The sequence below is a fragment of the Macaca mulatta genome, chromosome 11 (assembly GCF_049350105.2).
Source record: "Macaca mulatta isolate MMU2019108-1 chromosome 11, T2T-MMU8v2.0, whole genome shotgun sequence".
NCBI classification, from domain to species: Eukaryota; Metazoa; Chordata; class Mammalia; order Primates; family Cercopithecidae; genus Macaca; species Macaca mulatta.
In genome coordinates this window covers 17,264,214-17,287,249 of record NC_133416.1, presented here as the reverse complement: position 1 = coordinate 17,287,249, position 23,036 = coordinate 17,264,214, and the positions used below count along the sequence as shown (strand labels likewise).

The window sequence follows — 23,036 nt, the reverse complement described above, 5'->3', positions numbered from 1 at the left end:
CACTGTCAACATTAGACAGATCAACGAGACAGAAAGTTAACAAGGATATCCAGGAATTCAACTCATCTCTGCAGCAAGCAGACCTAATAGACATCTATAGAACTCTCCACCCCAAATCAACAGAATATACATTCTTCTCAGCACCACATTGTACTTACTCCAAAATTGACCACGTAATTGGAAGTAAAGCACTCCTCAGCAAATGTACAAGAACAGAAATTGTAACAAACTGTCTCTCAGACCACAGTGCAATCAAACTAGAACTCAGGACTAAGAAACTCAATCAAAACCGCTCAACTACATGGAAACTGAACAACCTGCTCCTGAATGACTACTGGGTACATAACGAAATGAAGGCAGAAATAAAGATGTTCTTTGAAACCAATGAGATCAAAGATACAACATACCAGAATCTCTGGGACACATTTAAAGCAGTGTGTAAAGGGAAATTTATAGCACTAAATGCCCACAAGAGAAAGCAGGAAAGATCTAAAATTGACACTCTAACATCGCAATTAAAAGAACTAGAGAAGCAAAAGCAAACACATTCGAAAGCTAGCAGAAGGCAAGAAATAACTAAGATCAGAGCAGAACTGAAGGAGATAGAGACACAAAAAACCCTCCAAAAAATCAATGAATCCAGGAGTTGGTTTTTTGAAAAGATCAACAAAATTGACAGACCACTAGCAAGACTAATAAAGAAGAAAAGAGAGAAGAATCAAATCAATGCAATTAAAAATGATAAAGGGGATATCACCACCAACCGCACAGAAATACAAACTACCATCAGAGAATACTATAAACACCTCTATGCAAATAAACTGGAAAATCTAGAAGAAATGGATAATTTCCTGGACACTTACACTCTTCCAAGACTAAACCAGGAAGAAGTTGAATCCCTGAATAGACCAATAGCAGGCTCTGAAATTGAGGCAATAATTAATAGCCTACCAACCAAAAAAAGTCCAGGACCAGATGGATTCACAGCTGAATTCTACCAGAGGTACAAGGAAGAGTTGGTACCATTCCTTCTGAAACTATTCCAATCAATAGAAAAAGAGGGAATCCTCCCTAACTCATTTTATGAGGCCAACATCATCCTGATACCAAAGCCTGGCAGAGACACAACAAAAAAAGAGAATTTTAGACCAATATCCCTGATGAACATCGATGCAAAAATCCTCAATAAAATACTGGCAAACCGGATTCAGCAACACATCAAAAAGCTTATCCACCATGATCAAGTGGGCTTCATCCCTGGGATGCAAGGCTGGTTCAACGTTCGCAAATCAATAAACATAATCCAGCATATAAACAGAACCAAAGACAAGAACCACATGATTATCTCAATAGATGCAGAAAAGGCTTTTGACAAAATGCAACAGCCCTTCATGCTAAAAACGCTCAATAAATTCGGTATTGATGGAACGTACCTCAAAATAATAAGAGCTATTTATGACAAACCCACAGCCAATATCATACTGAATGGGCAAAAACTGGAAAAATTCCCTTTGAAAACTGGCACAAGACAGGGATGCCCTCTCTCACCACTCCTATTCAACATAGCGTTGGAAGTTCTGGCTAGGGTAGTTAGGCAAGAGAAGGAAATCAAGGGTATTCAGTTAGGAAAAGAAGAAGTCAAATTGTCCCTGTTTGCAGATGACATGATTGTATATTTAGAAAACCCCATTGTCTCAGCCCAAAATCTCCTTAAGCTGATAAGCAACTTCAGCAAAGTCTCAGGATAAAAAATTAATGTGCAAAAATCACAAGCATTCTTATACACCAGTAACAGACAAACAGAGAGCCAAATCAGGAATGAACTTCCATTCACAATTGCTTCAAAGAGAATAAAATACCTAGGAATCCAACTTACAAGGGATGTAAAGGACCTCTTCAAGGAGAACTACAAACCACTGCTCAGTGAAATAAAAGAGGACACAAACAAATGGAAGAACATATCAGCTCATGGATAGGAAGAATCAATACTGTGAAAATGGCCATACTGCCCAAGGTTATTTATAGATTCAATGCCATCCCCATCAAGCTACCAATGACTTTCTTCACAGAATTGGAAAAAACTGCTTTAAAGTTCATATGGAACCAAAAAAGAGCCCGCATCTCCAAGACAATCCTAAGTCAAAAGAACAAAGCTGGAGGCATCACGCTACCTGACTTCAAACTATACTACAAGGCTACAGTAACCAAAACAGCATGGTACTGGTACCAAAACAGAGATATAGACCAATGGAACAGAACAGAGTCCTCAGAAATAATACCACACATCTACAGCCATCTGATCTTTGACAAACCTGAGAGAAACAAGAAATGGGGAAAGGATTCCCTATTTAATAAATGGTGTTGGGAAAATTGGCTAGCCATAAGTAGAAAGCTGAAACTGGATCCTTTCCTTACTCCTTATACGAAAATTAATTCAAGATGGATTAGAGACTTAAATGTTAGACCTAATACCATAAAAATCCTAGAGGAAAACCTAGGTAGTACCATTCAGGACATAGGCATGGGCAAAGACTTCATGTCTAAAACACCAAAAGCAACGGCAGCAAAAGCCAAAATTGACATATGGGATCTAATTAAACTAAAGAGCTTCTGCACAGCAAAAGAAACTACCATCAGAGTGAACAGGCAACCTACAGAATGGGAGAAAATTTTTGCAGTCTACTCATCTGACAAAGGGCTAATATCCAGAACCTACAAAGAACTCAAACAAATTTACAAGATAAAAAAAAACAACCCCATCAAAAAGTGGGCAAAGGATATGAACAGACATTTCTCAAAATAAGACATTCATACAGCCAACAGACACATGAAAAAATGCTCATCATCACTGGCCATCAGAGAAATGCAAATCAAAACCACAATGAGATACCATCTCACACCAGTTAGAATGGCGATCATTAAAAAGTCAGGAAACAACAGGTGCTGGAGAGGATGTGGAGAAATAGGAACACTTTTACACTGTTGGTGGGATTGTAAACTAGTTCAACCATTATGGAAAACAGTATGGCGATTCCTCAAGGATCTAGAACTAGATGTACCATATGACCCAGCCATCCCATTACTGGGGATATACCCAAAGGATTATAAATTATGCTGCTATAAGGACACATGCACACGTATGTTTATTGCAGCACTATTCACAATAGCAAAGACTTGGAATCAACCCAAATGTCCATCAGTGACAGATTGGATTAAGAAAATGTGTCACATATACACCATGGAATACTATGCAGCCATAAAAAAGGATGAGTTTGTGTCCTTTGTAGGGACATGGATGCAGCTGGAAACCATCATTCTTAGCAAACTATCACAAGAACAGAAAACCAAACACCGCATGTTCTCACTCATAGGTGGGAACTGAACAATGAGATCACTTGGACTCAGGAAGGGGAACATCACACACCGGGGCCTATCATGGGGAGGGGGGAGGGGGGAGGGATTGCATTGGGAGTTATACCTGATGTAAATGACGAGTTGATGGGTGCAGCACACCAACATGGCACAAGTATACATATGTAACAAACCTGCACGTTATGCACATGTACCCTACAACTTAAAGTATAATAATAATAAATAAATTTAAAAAAAAAAAAGAAAAGTTTTACCTTATTTAAGCCTGACAACTTTATATAAGGTTAAGGAAACTGACGCTAAGCATAAATTACTTGTTTTTTAAAGTTACTTCAGCCAACATTGTGGGTAGAACTAGACCTATAATTCAAATTTTCATATTCTAATTCTAGTTCTCGTCATGACATCTCAATATTCCAAAGTAACAATTGCTAATAAGGAATCTTAAGAATTTTTGAAGTCTTAAAGGGATATTTTCACACACTGCTAGTGGTTACCATTAAATCTGAAAAACATGCATTCCATTGATCAGTAGTCACATCTCTAGAGCTACATCTTAAAAATTGTGAGAAACACACAAAGATTTATGTAGTTGAAAACAAGCTAAATATAAGATATTTATTAAATAAACTTTGGTGCAAATAATAACAATTGGTTTTATTTATTGGAAAAGTTCTAGATGCCAGATGCTGTTCTAAGGGTTAAGAATGTATCAACACTAAAATGAAGTTGGTACTATTGTTATCTCCATTCAACACATGAGGAAACAGAGAGACAGAGAGGTTAAGTAGCTTGTCCAAGATCATACATTTAGGAAGAGGGAGTACCAGGAATTGAACTGAGATGTCTTATTCAAGAGTCCATGTTCTAGTCACTTATCAATCTTTTTCTGAGACTGTACAGTCTGTGGATCCACCCATGCTATTCCATTATGTGGCAGCACCTATATAATGGAATACAGTGAACCTTTTTTGAAAAATATGTTTCAATGGTATTAAATTATATAGGGACATGCTTACAAAAAAATATTAAGGGGAATAAACAGTATGCAAAACTGCATACTATATTAGTTCTAGAAACGTGTGTGTGTGTATGTCTAAGGGTGTATAAATCAAAACCCAGACCCTAATTAGTGGCTTTCTCCAACTGATGAGTTATGTGTAATTTTTTCTCCTTTGTGCTTTCTAAATATTCTGAATATTTGTTAATGAGGCAGAACTGCTATGATCATCAGAAAATTTAGATTAAAAAAGATTTAGGTTGCCAAAAAATACTAGAATACTTAAGAACAGCATTTAGTTTACCTTAAAAGTTAAAAATTGAATCCAGAAGTAAATATTTGCAAGAAAAACAATTATCAAGGATTGCTAACTTTTAGTTTCTTAAATAATGAATCCAGAGTATAAATACAAAATATCTGCAAGAAAATATAATTTTATCAAGGGTTGGGAAGAGAGGAAGGATGTTCAGACTAGAAAGGGTAGTACCTAAAAGAGAGTGCTTAACAGAACTCTGCTGGATTAAGTTTGCACAGTGGACCCTATTTTGACTTATGTCAGCTCTACATAAACAGTCCCCTGACAGTCATCATTAGGATTCGCTGGAGACTGGGATTGTGTGGACAGACAGCCTGATATCTTCAGAAGTGAAAATGGGGGAAGAGCTTTGAACCCAGAGGTACAATCTCTGGATTGGAGAATTTCAAAGGTGCCAGGGAAAAGCAGTACAGAGCGCCTTCTTTTTGACAATTACCCTAAAACACAGTTAGCTCTGTGACAGCCCGTCCTGGGCAGGGCCTATCAGCAGTGCCAGATGAGCCTATAGACACCCACCTTGAGGTGGCGCGTTCCCAGCTGCCCTGCGCATGCCAATCTTATCGGCTTTGATGGAAGCCTGGGGCTCCAGATAAAGCTACTTGGCCCCAGACACTGGACAGAGCATGCTTTTTCCTGTTTGGCTGGGAAAGGGAAGGCTGAACTGCTGAGTCTGACACTTAACAGGACTTTGGCATTCCCCTGAAAACAGACTAGATCAGAGATTTTTTTTTTTAATTGAAAAGTAACTTGGGTTCTCTTTAGAAACCCTTATTTGGTGCACACATCTGGCTATTTCACAGAGATTTCAGTTTTGCAAAGAAGTTGGAGTTGATTTCTTCCCTCAGACAAGCTATTAGTTGTTGGTGGGCAACAGAAGTTGCTCAGCATAGACAAAAGCAAAAAAGGTTCCTGCTGAGACCGAACGAAAACCTCAAGAGAGAACGCTGAGAATTCATCTCAGGATGAAGATGCAAGGGCAAAGGAGAAGCACTTGTGATACAAGCAAATGGGGTCCATTGATGAACAGATGCAAGAAGATTCTTCTCCCAACTACTGCAGCTCCTACAGTGATAAGAATCTGGCTCCTTGGAGGCCTGCTGCCATTCCTGCTGCTCCTCTCTGGCCTGCAGAGACCCACAGACGGTTCTGAGGTAGGGGGACAATTGAGGAGGTGATCTCTTTATGATCAGTGCTTCAACAGAGCATTCACCTGGCCACAGCCTTTAGATGGCCCAGACCTTAGGCATTCAGTTTCTAGTTTCATTCCGACATTTTAACAAATCATGTTAGTAAAGAGTGTTGAAAACAATTATTAAAATTGTAGAATCCTTCATTGTTTGTACACGTGACATTATGGATGCTAGTGGCATAGAGTTATTTTCTTGATCCACTGTAAAAATTAAGTAAAATATTGCTTCCATAGTACAAAACAATGCAAAATAAACCAAGTCTATTTGGCTTTAAACTCTATCATACAGATTGACTTAAGTTTTAAGTATTCTAATAAAGATCTGTGTAACAAAAAAACAACCTAATGTCAAGAGATGACAGAGTGCATATTTGAGATCTAGTAACATATTAACAAAGTTTCAGAGTTCCTCATGACAGTTGACAGAACATTATGTTATTGGTTTGGTTTGGTTTGGCTCGGCTTGGCTTAAACAGATACCGTAGACCTATTTTAATACCTGTTGTGAAGAGTAATTGGTTAAAATCGTTTAATCAGTCTTAAAAATGTGTTCTAGTTTACAAACTAGCTGATGTCTCTTTATAAATAACACAGTAAAAATACCAAATGGGATGTTCTTTAAGTTCCAGTTCCAACATGCTTAATATTGACTGGATGGAATGCGATCCTTTAACATGTCCCTTAATGAGCACTGTTTATTAGGAAAACACCATTTCTTTGCCAAGAAAGAAATGTTTTAGAATTTATATAATTTACATATGGCTCTAAATGATAGACCGATGATATTCTGTGGACTTCTATTCAAATCTGTCACTTCAGTTTAACATGCACCAGATGTCAATAAATAACATTCTGTTGGCCACCCATTAGAAAGGAATGTCCTTTGCCAGAAGGGGAGGGACTTGCCTGGGCACATTCCTGGCCACTGTCCAACCCTTGACTCACTCTGCTCTCCCTGAGGTGGACAAATGTACTCCACTGGCAGCATGGGAAAAAACAACTGGGTGTGCTGAGTTTGGCTCTGCTCTTCTTCCTCCTGCGAGTTAGCCTGATGGCAAAGGGCATCAGTTCTCTGTTTCCCCATGACAAGAATCTTACCTGGGCAGGTCCCAGTTCAGTACTGCCTGCAAATGAGTCAGTCCCATTCTGGAATTTGCTCTTAACAAGCCACTTGCCATCAGACCTAACGATGTGACTGCTGTAGCGTGCCCTTATTCAGTAAGAAAACAGACATTTTGGCTTTCGTATTTTGCTATTTTTATTATCAGTGTTTTCAGAACCTGGGTAGACAAGAAGGTTGTTATTTACGAGAGCCCCCCCAGTACTATTCATAGCTTAAGGATAAAGTTCAAGGATTTAATATAGGTTTTGGGCATTCATAAAAGTGATATTTTTGAAAACACTACTGAGAGAATAGAAAGGGGGGAAAGCAGAGGAAACAGAAAGTATAATTAAACTATAAGATTATGAATTTTTTCTTCAAAGTACTTAATATGCAAACATGCTGTGATTTTATTGATGTTAAAAGAGTTACTCCCTCTCTGGGGAGATGAGTTTTTCAAGTTTTCAGTAATTTATTTATCAAACCAAATTCAATCTCTAGCACAGGTCATTGACACAGGAAGGATTGGAACAGTGTAATGATTTTCAGTGAAACTTACTTCAGCAAATATTGGTTTCCAGGAGAAGACTTGGCCTTATAGAGTACAGCAAATCTGCAACCACATTCACCATCTGATTTGAAAAATTAAACTCAAGATTTTTATTTTTTTATAGGTTGCGATGAAAATCGACTTTGACTTCGCACCAGGTTCCTTTGATGATCAGTACCAAGGCTGTAGCAAAGAGGTTATGGAGAAACTAACTCAAGGGGATTATTTCACAAAAGACATAGAAGCCCAGAAGAATTACTTTGGGATGTGGCAAAAAGCTCACTTAACCTGGCTTAACCAAGGAAAAGTTCTACCCCAGAACATGACTACCACGCATGCTGTGGCTATTTTGTTTTATACATTGAACAGCAATGTTCGTTCTAACTTTACTAGAGCCGTGGCCTATGTTGCCAGGGCTCCACAGCAGTATGAACGTTCATTCCAATTCAAATATTTACACTACTACCTCACCACAGCAGTCCAGCTGCTGAGGAAAGACAGCGTCATGAAGAATGGCACTCCTCTGTGCTATGAGGTGCATTATAGGACGAAGGATGTCCACTTCAGCGCCTACACAGGTGCCACCATTCGATTTGGCCAATTCCTCTCCACATCCCTCCTAAAAGAAGAGGCACAGGAGTTTGGGAACCAGACACTATTTACCATATTCACATGCCTGGGTGCACCTGTACAATACTTCTCCCTCAAGAAGGAAGTCTTGATCCCTCCCTATGAGTTGTTCAAAGTTATAAATATGAGCTCCCACCCAAGAGGAAACTGGTTGCAGTTGAGGTCAACTGGGAACCTGAGCACGTACAACTGTCAGCTGCTAAAAGGTATTCTTTATCTAAATTGAGGCCATTCACAGACCACTGCTCTTTTATAAAAGTTATTTTTTCTCAGTGGGCTTGAGGGGAAAGACCAAAAACATGAAAACTGGCCTTCAGTAATGATGGAACTGACAGATTAGAGAAAGCCACTTTATTGGCTGCTTCTCTTTTCTTCCTGCTCCATTACCTCTAGGACAATAAGTTTTGCAATGAAATTACTGTGTAGAAAATTGCAGACAGACAGAGTAAAGCTTGACTGGAAGGTGGAGCATAAAGATAGCACTTTTAACTTCTCCCTCAAACTCATTGTTTTTGTCATCGTCATTACATGGATAGGAGTTCTAAAAGTAAAGCAAGAGGCAAGATATTTATTCATTAATTTTCTGTTCATTAACCATCTTCTATTGTGATGGGGGCCCTGGAAATACAGAATGAATAAAGCAAAATAATAACCTAGGAGGATTTTTAGTCTAATGAGAAATGGAAATATGAACAAATGTATACACTCAGAAGTACTAAGTGATATACCAAATATTTAAGCAAGAGCTGTGGCTGCTCAGTGCAGGGAGCTACTCATTCTCTCCAGGAACAGTGAGGAAGGCTTCATAATAGAGAGCCACAGGGGACTTGTCATGAGAATGGCGGTTTTCAATGAAAGAAAAGTCATTTTAAGCAGAGAATAGCTTGCTGTGGTTTGAATGTGTCTCCCAATAAGTTCCTGTGTTGGAAGCTTAATCTCCAATGCAACAGTGTCATGAAATGGGCTCTAATAAGAGATTATTGGATCTTTCCTAATAAGAGATGATTGATAAATGGATTAATGTTGTTATCATGTGAGCAGGTTAGTTATTGTGAGAGTATGTTATTGTAAAGACAGTCTGATCACTGGTGCGTCTCTCTGTCTTGTGTGCCCCGTTCTCTTCCACCATGTTATGGTATAACACAAAGGCCCTCACTAGATGCTGGAGCCATGCTCTTGGACTTCCCATCCTCCAGAACTATGAGAAGTATATTTATTTTCTTTACAGATTACCCAGTCTGTGATACTCTGTTATTGTAACAGAAAACAGACTAAGACACAGCATATGTTAATCACAAGGATTTCAAACAGCCTGGTGTCTTCTGAAATTCTGGGTGGCTGGTATGTAGGATGTGTAGGATATGGGAAAAGAATAGGAGTAGGAAGGGAGGAGGGGATTTATCCAGGTGGGAGAATTCTGACAGGGCATTATTATAAAAGGTCTTGTATTTTGTGCTAAGGACCTTTTAATTTTATGCTGTAGGTAATAAGAAGTCATTAGAAGTTTTAAGGAGTAGAAATCAATTTGATCAACATCTTAGAAAGGGCTCTGATGATATTGTGAAAAATGAACTGAAGTAGGAAACATTAGAAATATCAAAATACAAAAAAAAACGTTAAACTTTTTTTAAGAAAAACATGGCTGATCGAATTTTATGTTGCCACCTAGTCATTTCATGGAGGGGTAGTTGTGTAGCAAATCCTGTGCTCTGTTAGATTCAGGAAAAAAAAAAAAGACTGTCTTTATTAATATATAAATTTATTCACACTCACAGTTAGCTGCAACCCAGTTGCAGGGTCTACCTTCAATATATCCCCAAATTTGTCTTCGCTCTATCATTATTGCTATGATTTATAATTCAGGCTCTCAGCATTTCTCAACATTTCGGAGTGGTAGTGTTGCAAAGGTGTTCAAACTGGCATCTAGACTGAGGTCTAGAATCTGCTTACTCTGTCCTAGCTATAAATACAGAACAGGGAGAGGAGACCTATTAATACTGTCATCTCCTCACATTTCCCCTTGGAAGCATGGCAGCAAAACGAGTGAAATGAGTATCTGCCCCACAGACACAGGAGATTAGTGTTTGTAGAGGATGAAAAACTATAGTAGAATATGAAGAAAACAGTGAGATTTTGATAATAAACCAAAACATTCATAGCCAGGTTCCAGGATTCTTTAGAACTACACCTGACTAGGATATGATTACTTCATTCTCATCATGAATTTGGGGCATATAATTCTTCACTAGGATAGTAAGCACAGTAAAATATATTCAAAGAAAAATTACAGAAGACTTATATCAAGCATTGAGTGGGAAACTGTGGGAAAGAAGAATATAATATAAACTATTACTCACATTCTGCCACTCTATAAACCTCAAAGAAAAATATTTCAGGACACCCCCACCCAAATCAATCTTTGCTTTCCTATGGCGAAACTACTCAAATGCAACTTTAACTTAGTTTTGAGTTAAGGTTTAGCTGGGGTAGCCACATATATCACTAAATTCTGAAAGTTGGGTTGGTCTTAATGAAATATTTGGAATCACAAATCACACTTAAGGGAATCAATAATCTTGTATTGCTCTGTGAGCTCCCTGTGGTCAGGAACTCGACCACAGAGTATTTGAGAGCTAGGCAGGCAGGCAGTTTGAGCCCAGACCCACTCTGTTTGAATTTATATCCCACTGTACCACTTAATAGCTATGTGTTCTTGGTCAAGTTGCTTAAACTCCAAGTTTTTTCATCTACCTAATAATCATCATAACAGAACCTCAGAAGACTTTTGTGAAAATGAAAAAAAAATGTAAAATTATTGGCCAAGTGCGGTGGCTCACACCCATAATCCCAGCATTTTGGGAGGCCGAGGCGGGTGGATCAATTGAGGCCAGGAGTTTGAGACAAGTCTGGCCAACATGGTGAAACCTCATCTCTACAAAAAAGATGGAAAAAGTAGCTGGATATCATGGTGCACACCTGTAGTCCCAGCTACTAGGGAGGCTGAGGTAGTAGAATCACTTGACCCCAGGAGGCAGAGGTTTCAGTGAGCTGAGATCATGCCACTGCACTCCAGCCTGGGTGATAGAGAGAGACTCCATCTTAAAAGAAAAATCAATAAATAAAATTATTTGTATATTATATAGCATATAGTAATAGTAAATTAGTGTTAGCTATTACTAACTTCAGTCCTCTGGCACATAGAAGTGCCCAGCCTATTTTGTTGAATGGTGAACGAATGAAGCATTCCCTTTTACATCTCTAAGCAATCTAAGCCTTAGACCACATTACCATATAACACAATTAATTAAAAACAGTTCCAATATTTGAAGAAGGGAAAATATTCTAGAAGCTTCAACCGCTAGTCAAAAGTAAGCTGTTGTCACAATGTAAATGATCGACATGGTCACTTGCACTGTGAGTTACCATAACTAAATTTTTCTCAGAAATTTATCAATTAGAAGCTTGTGTGGCCATGAGGCAAAGCTTGTAAATGGCGGAATAAAAAATACCACTGGTCATGGAGGATAATATTTTTTTATAAATTGAAGTGAAGAGGGAAGAGATAGGTCAGAGGCATCATATAATCAGCCAAGAGCTGGAATTGGAGCATCTTCTCACCCTCCACAGCTATGAAACTATCTGAGAAGGTAAAAGAGGGAAAGGAATAAGCTCACATTGCAGGGATGCCTTTCTTCCTTTGACCCCAGACTCTGACTAAGGGTTGCAGAGAAGGCTGCTCCATCCTCTGGTTCCACCTGACCTACTTAAGCCTCATCTGCCATTGGCTAGTTGGCATCACAGTCATTTAGTTGAGGGCAAAAAATTGCAGTAGTGCCCCCTTACCTATGGTTTTGCTTTCTGTGGTTTCAGTTACCCATAGAACATATTAAATGGACAATTCCAAAGACAAATAATTCCTAAGTTTTAAATTGTATGCCATTCTGAGTGGTGTGATGAAATCTTGTGCCTTCCCTCTCGGGATGTGAATCATCCCTTTGTTTGGGGGATCCACAGTCTACACTGTGAGTCACTTAGTAGCCTTCTCGGTTAAAAGATCTGCTGTTTCAGTATTGCAGTGTCTGTTTTCAAGTGACCCTCATTTTGTTTCATAATGGCCCCAAAGTGCAAGAATAGTGATCTTGGCGATTCAGATATGCCCAAGAGGAAGTGCCTCCTTTGAATGAAAAGTTTAAAGTTCTCGACTTAATAGAAAAAAAGAAAAAATTGTATGCTGAGGCTGCTAAGATCTACAGTAAAAATGAATCTTCTACCTGTGGAATTGTGAAGAAGGAAAAAGAAATTCATGCTAGTTTTGCTGCCACACTTCAAACTTTATCATTGGTGGTATATGTACAGGAAAATAACATAGGGTTCAGTACTACCTGTAGTTTCAGGCATCCACTGAATGTCTTGGAATGTATCCACTAAGGATAAGGGGGCACTACTGAATACGGTCTTGGACAGTACACAATATCTACCTCTTCTGATTTAAAAAATGTTTGATTGCCGGCCAGGTGCAGTGGCTCAAGCCTATAATCTCAGCACTTTGGGAGGCCGAGGCAGGTGGATCACAAGGTTAGGAGATCGAGGCCATCCTGACCAACATAGTGAAACCCCATCTCTACTAAAAATACAAAAATTAGCCAGGCATGGTGGCACGCACCTGTAATCCCAGCTACTCAGGAGGCTGAGGCAGGAGAATCAATTGAACCCAGGACCAGAGGTTGCAGTGAGCCGAGACTGCGCCACTGCACTCCAGCCTGGGCAACAGAGTGAGCCTCCGTCTCAAAAAAAAAAAAAAAAAAAAGTTTGATTGCCTTCAGAATGTTTTCAGTGATTCGCTACAGTGTTGATTGTTGTTTGTTTCTTTGTTTTTCTCTCAATCCATAAGCTAAGGAACATCAGAAAGTCATTTCTTGATAAGTAGTACTTACCCCAACATTCTGGAGCAGTATCGGACTGATCCATACATGAACAATAAGAGGAAGGAGGTAGTGTGTCTTTCTTATCTGGGGTCCTTAACAGGGAGGAAGTGAGGTCAGCGGACTCTCCCCAAACCTGACTTTCTAGATAGCTGCTATTTCCCACTTCACTGCTCCACTAATCCCAGCCTAGGGAATTCACAGATGGTGTTCTGGAGCACTGATACCTAACTCCTCATGAAACTGAAATCTTCTCTGGACGCTGTTTCTCATTCTTTCAGCCTTGTTTTGTTTCATGAGCAGGAGCCACAGGCTATTCTGTGTCCCCAGAAGTCCCTATAAGCCAAGTGAATTATGTTTTCTCTCCTGTTCCCTCTCGATCTGACAGACATGATACTAGAAAGACCACATGAAGACCTTTAAAATTACCCAGCCAGCATACCGTAATTCTCCCAAAGAAGAGACAGTATATTAAAGAGCATAGCTTCCCCAGTCCTTCAATTTATGCTAAAATCGGTCCTGTTAACTCGTGACTCAAGTTTAAAGAGTTTCCAGGAATCGGTTGCTTTTAGAGAGACAAGAGATCAAATTAATAGCATTATACAATTTTAGGAAGTAAATTTGCAAAAGAAAAAAATTGTTGTTCTAAACTAACAGCTTTCACTTTCCCCTCTAATTATTCTATCATCCCTCACATGACCTATACTCGTTGCCATAGAAACAGGTGTTTTCATGCCCATTGGAAGACTCAGAATATGTTAACAGAATGTTAGTTATTTGCCCTTAATCTTGCTTCCTTCAGCAAAATAACCTACGCCAAAAATCTGTAGACACACAAATACATGCTCTGTTCTATATCGTTGGATTCACAAAGAACAGGGATTTATTTGTTAAAATGTTTCACATAATCAAAATTCTTAACATGTTTCTAGAAAAATATAGGCAATTGTTTGCAGTCAGCCTGCTTTTACATGTAAACTTCACTTTTTAAAAACCTGTACGATTCTGGTGGGGAGAAAATGAATGAATGCATGTAAAATCTCTTAGAACAGTATCTGACAAATGTAAGTACTCAAAACTTTTGAGATACTATTACTATTACCATTATTATTGTTTATTTTATTAGATTTCTATTTCTTCCCGTTTTCTTTTACTCTGGGCTTCAATTATCTAAAATTAGTTTACCCTATTTGTGGCATCACAATGACCTTGAAGTAGAGTGCCTGTCTCAGATAAATGGATGAAAGAATGAGTCATTGAATGAATCTGGGAGACCACACGGCATGGTGGAAAGTGAATAAACTTTGGAGCCAGAAAGATTTGGGCATATGTTAGCAGCTAGGTGGCCTTGTGCAAATGACTTAACCTCTGAGCCTGTTTCTTCATTTATAAAATGGAAGTGATACTCACCTTGTGGGAATGCTGTGATAGCATTGGTGTCTCTGCATCCTCTCAAACACAACTGAGAAACTCTGGGAAAGTACTTTGCACATGGAAGTGGGATAATGGCTTAATGGCACAAACATGTGCTTCAGTGAAATTGATAGTAAGAAGAGAAACAAAGGAAGAGGCAGAAGGAATCATGCTTTTCATTTTCGGGTGCTAAGTTTTTGCTAGGTAATATTCTAAAATATTAACAGTCATGCTCCTTGCATTTTGACAGAAAGAGGCTATAGATAGCATTTGCCTCAAACACTAGATTAACTTGATATAGTGCACATCAGTTTTGCCTTTTTCTGTTTTTTAAGAGACTATTTACTTCCGAACAGTCTGATAAAATTCAGATTCAGATTCCATGCAATAGAAGTTATAATCATTATAATCTGTATTTCTTCCAGACTTTCTACCCTAAGGCAGAGATGACCAAAATCAGGTTATAATACACTGATAAAATGATATTTGTTTAGCAGTTTAGTTTACAAAATGCTTTGACACCCGTTATCTGTTTAGGTTTTACAACCACCCTGTAAGTCAGGTTATTGACTCCGCTGTGCTGATGTGAATGCTGAGATTCAGAGAGCTTAAGTGATTTGCGTAAAATTATTCACAGTTTACAAATGACAAAAATAGGATCCTTCCCCATGTTTTCTAATAAGAATTCCAGGACGGTATTCTCCACAGACTGGTTTCAGGGGATTCATTCATTCTTCAGCAAATATAACTGAGAAACTGCCATTACTTTTAAGCTTCTTGACTGTGACTATTTACATTATAAGTCAGTTCACACACACATAAATATGCAAATACACACATATTCATAAAATACAACAGTTATCCTTTTCACAGGCAGTGTAATGCTAGTGTTTTCCATTCTAACCTATTTTATTACATTATTCAACAATGACGACTATGACCTCCTAAGCTGATGTCACAACCCGTCAATGGATCACGTTCTCCAATTTTTAAAAAATACTGTAAAAAGGTAAAGAGAAAATTAAAAACTTTGAAGAGATAGTCAAATACAAAACTAAAGACAACTACAAAAGTAAAAAAAAAAAAGTGAGGTATCCTTAAATAAAACACTTTTCAGTTTGTAATTAATTTAATGCACAGCTGTCTTTCATTTATTTTCCTAAATATATGGTCCATCTAACAACAATAATGATAACAATGCCGGGTAGAAATGATAATGGCCATACAAGAGATAAAGAAAAAGTATCAACAGAGTTAGTTACTTTAACCTGACATAAAATTAAAAGGAAGCTACTTTTAACATCCTAATTATTATAAAGAGGGCTTATGAATTTTGTTGAAGAATGAGTATGATTACAAGACAGTAGTGTCTCTATGTTTGTCTCTTATTTGGGCATCTTCGTAATAGCAGCTATCATTCATTCATTCAACAAATCATTATTTATTGGGCACTGGCTATGTTCTAGGCACTATCCTAGGTGTAGGGAAGGAAATAGGTGAAAATCTCTGCCCTTTGGGGATTTACATTCTATTGATGTGAGGCAGAAAAACAAAATAAAGAAGTAAATTATGTCGTAGCTGGTAGGCGTTAGGTACTAAGGTGAAAAATAAAGCAGAGTAAGGAGATAGGGAACACCATGGGAGGGAGTGGTAATATTAAACTGGGTGATCAGGGAAAACTTCACTGAGAGGATGACATTTGAGCCAAGGTTGAAAGGAGATGAGACAGCCAGTCCCATGAATATCTGAGGAAAGAGCATTCCAGGAAGAGATCACAGCAAGTGCAAATGCCCCAAGTTAGAAGCAACACCAAGGACGCCAGTGTATGGGAATGAATGAGAGAAAAGTAGTAGAAAGTGAAGACAGAAGATGATGTAGATTTGATCACATAGGACCTTGAAGGCAGTTGTAAGGACTTTGACTTTTCCTCTTAGACAGGATACCACTGAGAGGTTTTGGGCAGAGAACATAGAAGATTGTGTCAAAACTGATCTAGCAGCCCAGTAGAGAATAAACTGTAATGAGGTCAGCAGAGAAACCAAATAGGGGGCTATTTCGATCATTCACATGACAGATGAAGGTGGTAGAGTGGAGGCAGTAAGGTTTGACCAGATTCAGAGCCAAGAGGAGGTCCTGACACACTGGAAGTGAAGAGTGAGGGAAAAAGGAGAGTGAAGGATGACTCCAAGATTTGGCTAGAGTAACTGAAAGGATGCAGGTGGCACTCACTGAGACGGAGAAGCCTGGGGATGGAGTAGATTTAAGAGCAGGAGTTTGGTATTTGACACGTTATATCTGAGCTGTGCAATAGTAACCCAAGCAGAAGTGTTGAGTGGATAGTTGGATGCATGAGTGTAAAATTCCGAGGAGTGACCCAGGATGGAAAGATAAATTTGAGGTCAGTGGGTGATCGGTGCTATTTAAAGCCATGAGACTGGATGAACTCCCCACAAAAGTGTGTAAATAAAGGAGAGAAAATGTCCAAGGACCAAACCTCAGGACACTGCCATTTTAAAAGGTCAAGTACAAAGAAGATGGAGAGGCTGGGTGTGTTGGCTCACACCTGTAATCCCAGCACTCTGGGAGTCTGAGGTAGGTAGATTGCTTGAACTCAGGAGTTCGAGACCAGCCTGGGCAAGATGGTAAAACCCTGTCTCTACCAAAAATACAAAAAAATAGCCAGGCATGGTGGCGTGCGCCTGTAGTCCCAGCTACTTGGGAGCCTGAGGTGGAAGAATCACTTGAGCCAGGGAGGCCAATGTTGCAGTTAGCAGAGATCGCACTGCTATACTCTAGCCTGGGTGACAGATCAAGACCCATCTCAAAAAAAAAGATGGAGAAGGAATGGCCAGTGAGGGAGGAGAAAACCGATAGAGTTGGTGTCCTAAGAGCAAAGTGAAGAGTAAGTAGCAAGGAAGATGGAGTGACTCACTATCATAAATATGGTTGATAGGTCAAATACAGTGACGATTCAGAATTGCCATTTACATTCCAGGAAGCTCAACATATAATCTCTTGAATCAGACGCTCTAGGTTAAATACTGGTTCTGTCGCTGACTGTGTGGCCTAAGAGAGACCCTTAAGCTCTCTAAATACTGGGAAAGGGTGGGACTGAAAATCCTTCTGATCTTTAGCCTCAATGAAGAGGAAAAAAAATCGTTTGAGAACCATTCTAATGACTGATCTGCTAAAGCAGTATTAATGCTTCCTAGGTCTCTATAGGGATTCACATAATTTGATTTTAACACAAACTTTGACAAAAGTTTAGAAAGATGTATGCTCTTAATTTTCCTTGCCAACTCTTATTGGTGAAAATTGAGGTGTTGAAAATTACTATATCTACTCCAGCCTGGGTGACAGAGTGAGACTTCCATCTCAAAAAAATAAGACAGAAATTACTAATTATTGTGTGTATATATATATACACACACACACACACACATACACACACACACACAGAGTAAATTTCTGTCTTTTCTGTCTTGAATTTCTACTTGTATACACACACACACACACACACACACACACATTCCTATATAGAAATTCCAAAAAACTCATAGATAGATAGATAGATAGATAGATAGATAGATAGATAGATAGACAGACGGACAGACAGAGTGTGAAAATAGTAGAAATGCATTTCTCCCTCATCTGGTTATCCTATCAAAGAATATGAGCAAATATTGAGGCAATTAGAGTTGAATCTCTTCCTCCCAGAAACATCTTTTCTACCTGAAACAATCAGTGAAGACTGGCTGAAAAGAGATTCCAGTCTTTATTTAGACTATTCTTTACGGGGTTTCCATCTCCCATCTCATTTCAGTCCCCATCCCATTGTATGGTCAATTATTAGTTATATCTGACAATTTTTTTTTTATTTTCCAGTTTTGCTTCCACACCGAACTGACTGCTAACCTGTCCCACATTTCCTGTGAAAGGTGTATATGTGTAGTACACACACACACACACACATACACACACACACTCGAAACAGGACTATGTGAATATTTCTTGCTCACCTTGTAATGAAAAATTCTATGGATGGACATGTAATACACAGACAAACAGTTTAGTGGTTAAGAATGCAGAATTGAGACAAACTGGCCAAATTTGAATGGTGCCTACACTACTTACGAGATGTGTGACACTGGCAAGTTTTTTCACATCTCTGTGTCACAATCTCATCAACTAAAAACCAAGGATAATGACAATAAAAATGTCATAGGTTTGTTGTGAGGCTTAAGTAAGTTAATATATAGCAAGGGCTCAAAATAGATACTAGCACAAAAAATCAGCATTCAGTTTGCGTTTTCATAATGGTGATGAAGATGATCATAATTAAGATGGAGATAATGATAACAGTGATTATGCTGCTGGTGATGATAAAGATGGAAAATCAGATCTCTACCACCAGCTGGCTGGGTTACCTGGGAGTACATCTTTTAACCTCTTGGTGTCTGTTTCATCATCTACAAAATAAGCAAGTTATGTTCGAAAAATCTAAAAGAATGTGTTTTAAGTAGCTAACTTCAAATGTTTTTATTAGGAATTTTCTAAGTTAAGAAAGTGGATCAATGGAGAAATGAGGTGGTTTAAAAACAAAAAAAAACTCTGCTACCTAAAATATCTCTAACTTTTGTTTTGTTTTTTACAGCTTCCAGCAAGAAATGCATCCCTGATCCTATAGCTATTGCATCTCTCTCCTTTTTGGCCAGTGTCATCATCTTTTCCAAAAGCCGAGTATAAAGGAATCTTGTGACTCCTTTTATTTAAAAAACTTTTTAAATAAAATCTTTTTTATTGGCCTTTTGGCTAGAAATGGAAATTTGTTTTCCAGGAAGGATGATCCCATCATACTTCTGCTGAAACCAGTACATGGCCTCCTCTTTGTTAATTCTCTTATGCCTTTCCTTGCACCCCTTTGCCTTATTTCAATCTGAGCACCCTAAGTACTCTTGGGAAAATCACTCTGCCCATCTAGCAACTGATGCAGAGCTGGCTCAGCCCACTGACTGTGATTGGCCTGTAACTCAGGCCTTAGCCAATCAGTATATTTCTTCTTCATGGACACAAAGATTCATGCTGGAATAGAAAATGTTCCAATCAGAGCCTGTAAGATACAATCAGGGTACTTTTTTGGAAATGCAATTGGAAATAGAATGGGAGCTTCTTTTCTGAATGGATATTAATGAAAGCAGGGTAGGAGCTTATAGCTGCCAGTAGAGATCCTGCCACCAGGAGAGGAGACCGAACCTCCTTGAGAAAGGACCTAACACAACAAAGGAAGAGCTGATAAATGAAAAGAAACTGAGACCTGATGAGAGTGTATAAGCCTCTGGATCCAACTTTGCCTAAACCTGAATACTCCAAGATTTTTCATTATATAAATCAATAATTTATGGTTTTGCCTGCATAATTTGAATTAGATTTTCTATGTGAAGCATCAAGCAGTTGAAGGAGTTCCAATGAATACAAGGACTCTTCCTTTTTTTTTTAATTTAGTTATTCCAAATAGGAACAAATCAAAGAAGATCAAGTTAGAAAGCAAAGGACAAATTTTTCACCAAACGGAAAAGCTTTGAACCCCAGAGATTAATCAAGGTGTGAATTTTCTTCAGATATTTTTATGAGCATTCAAGATCAAGCTAGTATGGTCTCAGATGAGAAGACACATGGAAACTTGAGAAATAAAAGGGAAAGTTAATGAAAGATGTTAGTGAAATCTCATTCACCAGCACTAATGGGTGTTCATGGATGTTCCTAAGACATTACAAAAGTTAAAATTTAAACTCATACGTTAATTTATAGAGAACTTGATGGCAAATTTAAGTCTTCATAGCAAATTTAAATATTAGGAAAACATAAGGGTATGTGTGAAGGTTAACAGAGATTATGAGAGGAAAAAAACACTGATTACAAACAAATATCAGCGATATCGTGAGGTCTCATTACATGTAAACTAGCAGATGCAGAGAAGTATAAATTGTTGAATTGCATAGCTGGAAATGTTCTCTAACGCTTCCCTCAGGTAGTAATTTAGGTAGAGACATAAGGGATTGTTTAACCTGATCATGATCACTAAAGACCCTGGGATCAGGCTAAATGGAGTAAAGATGTGGGCTAACTCTGTAATTTTGGATTTTGAAAGTCCATGCTCCTTATCCCTTCTGAGATTTGGATAAGAAGCAGCAAAACTGAAAATCGATCCATCTATTTACTCTCCATGGGACTTCCTGAATGGCCTGTGTCATGATCAAAGAAACAGAATGGGGAATAAGCTACATAAAATTACCCAGCAGGGAGCTCAGGCATCTCTGTACTATCCTTCTTTACATTGGGATTTGAAACTAACAGGGCCAAATCACCTCTGTCACCTAGTTGCAGTAGCCTCTACGGTCAATAAAAGGAAATAATTTCTGCCAGGCATGGTGGTTCACCCCTGTAATCCCAGCAGTTTGGGAGGCTGAGGAGGATGGATCACGAGGTCAGGAGTTCAAGACCAGCCTGGCCAGCATGGCGAAACCCCATCTCTACTAAAAATACAAAAATTAGCCAGGCATGGTAGTGTGCGCCTGTAATCCCAGCTACTTGGGAGGCTGAGGCAGGAAAATTGCCTGAACCCAGGAGCTGGAGGTAGTGCAGTGAGCCAAGTTCACACCACTGCACTCCAGCCTGGGCAACAGAGTGAGACTCGATCTCAAAAAAAGAAAAAAAAGAAAGAATTTCTACAAACAGACAATTTATGTGACTTGCATAGGATAGGGTCTTTGGCAGTTTGGTGGCTACCTAGTAGAGAGTCCTGGGGGCATGGCTCTGGGAGCAAGCTTTTCCAGTGAGCATTGATGAGTCAGTAATGACATGCTATGTTGGGAAAAGCCAACCAACATCTTAAGTACATTTTTCCTGTGCCATAGAAATGCATGTATTGAGCCATACTATGTACAAAGCACTTTGGGGATTAAAAGTTGAGAACACTAGGCCAGATCTCTCATGAGTTTACAATCTCTTGGGAGAAATTAAGAACATAAGCAAGCCACAAGTGAAAGGCCAAAAAAAAAAAAAAAAAAGGCAAAAATCAAGTTTTCTGTTTAAAACAATTCAAAAGAAAGATTTCTTCCAACCTAGGCAAGAAGAGACAGCTGGAAGGCTTTAAGTAAGAGGCTGCATTTGAACCAGTCCTTAGGGCTCCAGCCTGGGAGAAGGGGTGAGCGGAAGGAGAAAAAAACAAGAAAGAGTATGTGCCAAGTGTGTAGTGCCCAAAACAAGGCCAAATATTAAATTCTTGGAGCTGAGACAAAAATGTGGTTCCTCTGGCCTATGGTTAGATAAAACTTTCTATCAGAGATGAGGTTTTATTTAGAGGAAAGTAGAAAATAGAAGCAGATACAGAATGATCGATGTATGTACAGCATAAGGTCAGGGAGCAGACAGGTCTGGCAGAGAGTGAGGGGTAATGTGGGCTGGACAGGCAATTGGAAGCCACTCAGTGAAGCTAAAAAGTCAGCCAAAAGCATTTGATTTCCAATGAGAAGCCATAATTTTCTGAGTAAGACAATTCTCCTAAAGCGTTGACTCTCCAGGCACAAGCAGCAACAGCATCCTTTAAGAACTCATTAGAAATGTGAATTTTAGAGCCCGATCCCAGACTACAGAATCAGAAATTGAACAGTCTGTTTTAATAAGTCTTCTAGATGATTCTGCTATACACCAACATTTGAGAACACTGTGACTTACATGATTATGATCCTTAGGGGAATAGCCAAGTTTCTAAAAAAAATAACTTAGTTCTAACTCCTGCTGCTGTTTTACAGATCAAATCTCTGGAGACAGAAACTATTCTCTTAAAATTATGCAGATTCATGAGTTTGGTTAAGGATAAATGTACATGGTTCACATCCCCTCAGTCTCTCCCTATAGTCAAAGTTTTTGAGCAAGGAGTCTATAGAGTATTGATTTAAATTGATTCAAAGTCTAAGTTACTCTTAGAGACTAGCTTTAGAAATTCCACTGTAATTTCTGCTGGGATAAATTTGTTAGGCTGGGATATCTTTCAAAGATAAAGTGGATGCTCAAATATGTGTAAATTCATGCAATTGTTAACAGAGACTGTGCTATAAGGAATACTTATATCCTATAGTAATTTTATTAAAGAAACACATGCATCTCTCCCCTGAGGAAGCTGACTGAAACAGGAAAAATTTAAAAAGTAAAAATACTCAACCCATGAAATACTTTATTTTTATAACAAAGTGTTCTCTTTAATATGCTTATTAGATTATCCTGAAGTCCTCTATTTACTCTTTTTTTTAAAAATCCAATGAAAGAAAATTTCAGTAGAGTTTGTTTTGCTGGAAGAATCAGGATTCTTGTACTGAGTTGTCTAATGATATTAATCAAATTGATTTACACTGAATGAACTAGCTCTTGATTTGGTAAAATTCAACAAGCATTTATTGAATTAGGTGCTTTCAGAAATACCAAGATGCAGCAAACATTGGCAACTGATAAAGAAAAAAAATACAAGTAGAATAGGATTTCCTTT

The 23,036-nt window shown here is 38.5% G+C and overlaps 1 protein-coding gene across 1 annotated transcript; it reads left to right on the top strand.

Moving 5' to 3' along the window:
• The first annotated feature begins 5,122 nt into the window (after window positions 1-5,122).
• ART4 (ADP-ribosyltransferase 4) lies at window positions 5,123-20,203 on the top strand. The gene is made up of 3 exons (XM_001090760.5): window positions 5,123-5,839; window positions 7,654-8,365; window positions 19,149-20,203. Exons 1-3 carry the CDS (start codon window positions 5,651-5,653, stop codon window positions 19,238-19,240), a joined length of 993 nt encoding a protein of 330 aa, XP_001090760.1. The 5' UTR covers window positions 5,123-5,650; the 3' UTR covers window positions 19,241-20,203.
• Window positions 20,204-23,036: the final 2,833 nt, after the last annotated feature.

Excerpts from the sequence above, each read along its gene's own strand:
- ART4 (XM_001090760.5), top strand. The coding sequence starts at position 5,651 with ATGAAGATGCAAGGGCAAAGGAGAAGCACTTGTGATACAAGCAAATGG. Across the intron at positions 5,840-7,653 it reads GACCCACAGACGGTTCTGAG|GTTGCGATGAAAATCGACTT; the intron begins GTAGGGGGACAA and ends ATTTTTTTATAG. Across the intron at positions 8,366-19,148 it reads CAACTGTCAGCTGCTAAAAG|CTTCCAGCAAGAAATGCATC; the intron begins GTATTCTTTATC and ends TGTTTTTTACAG.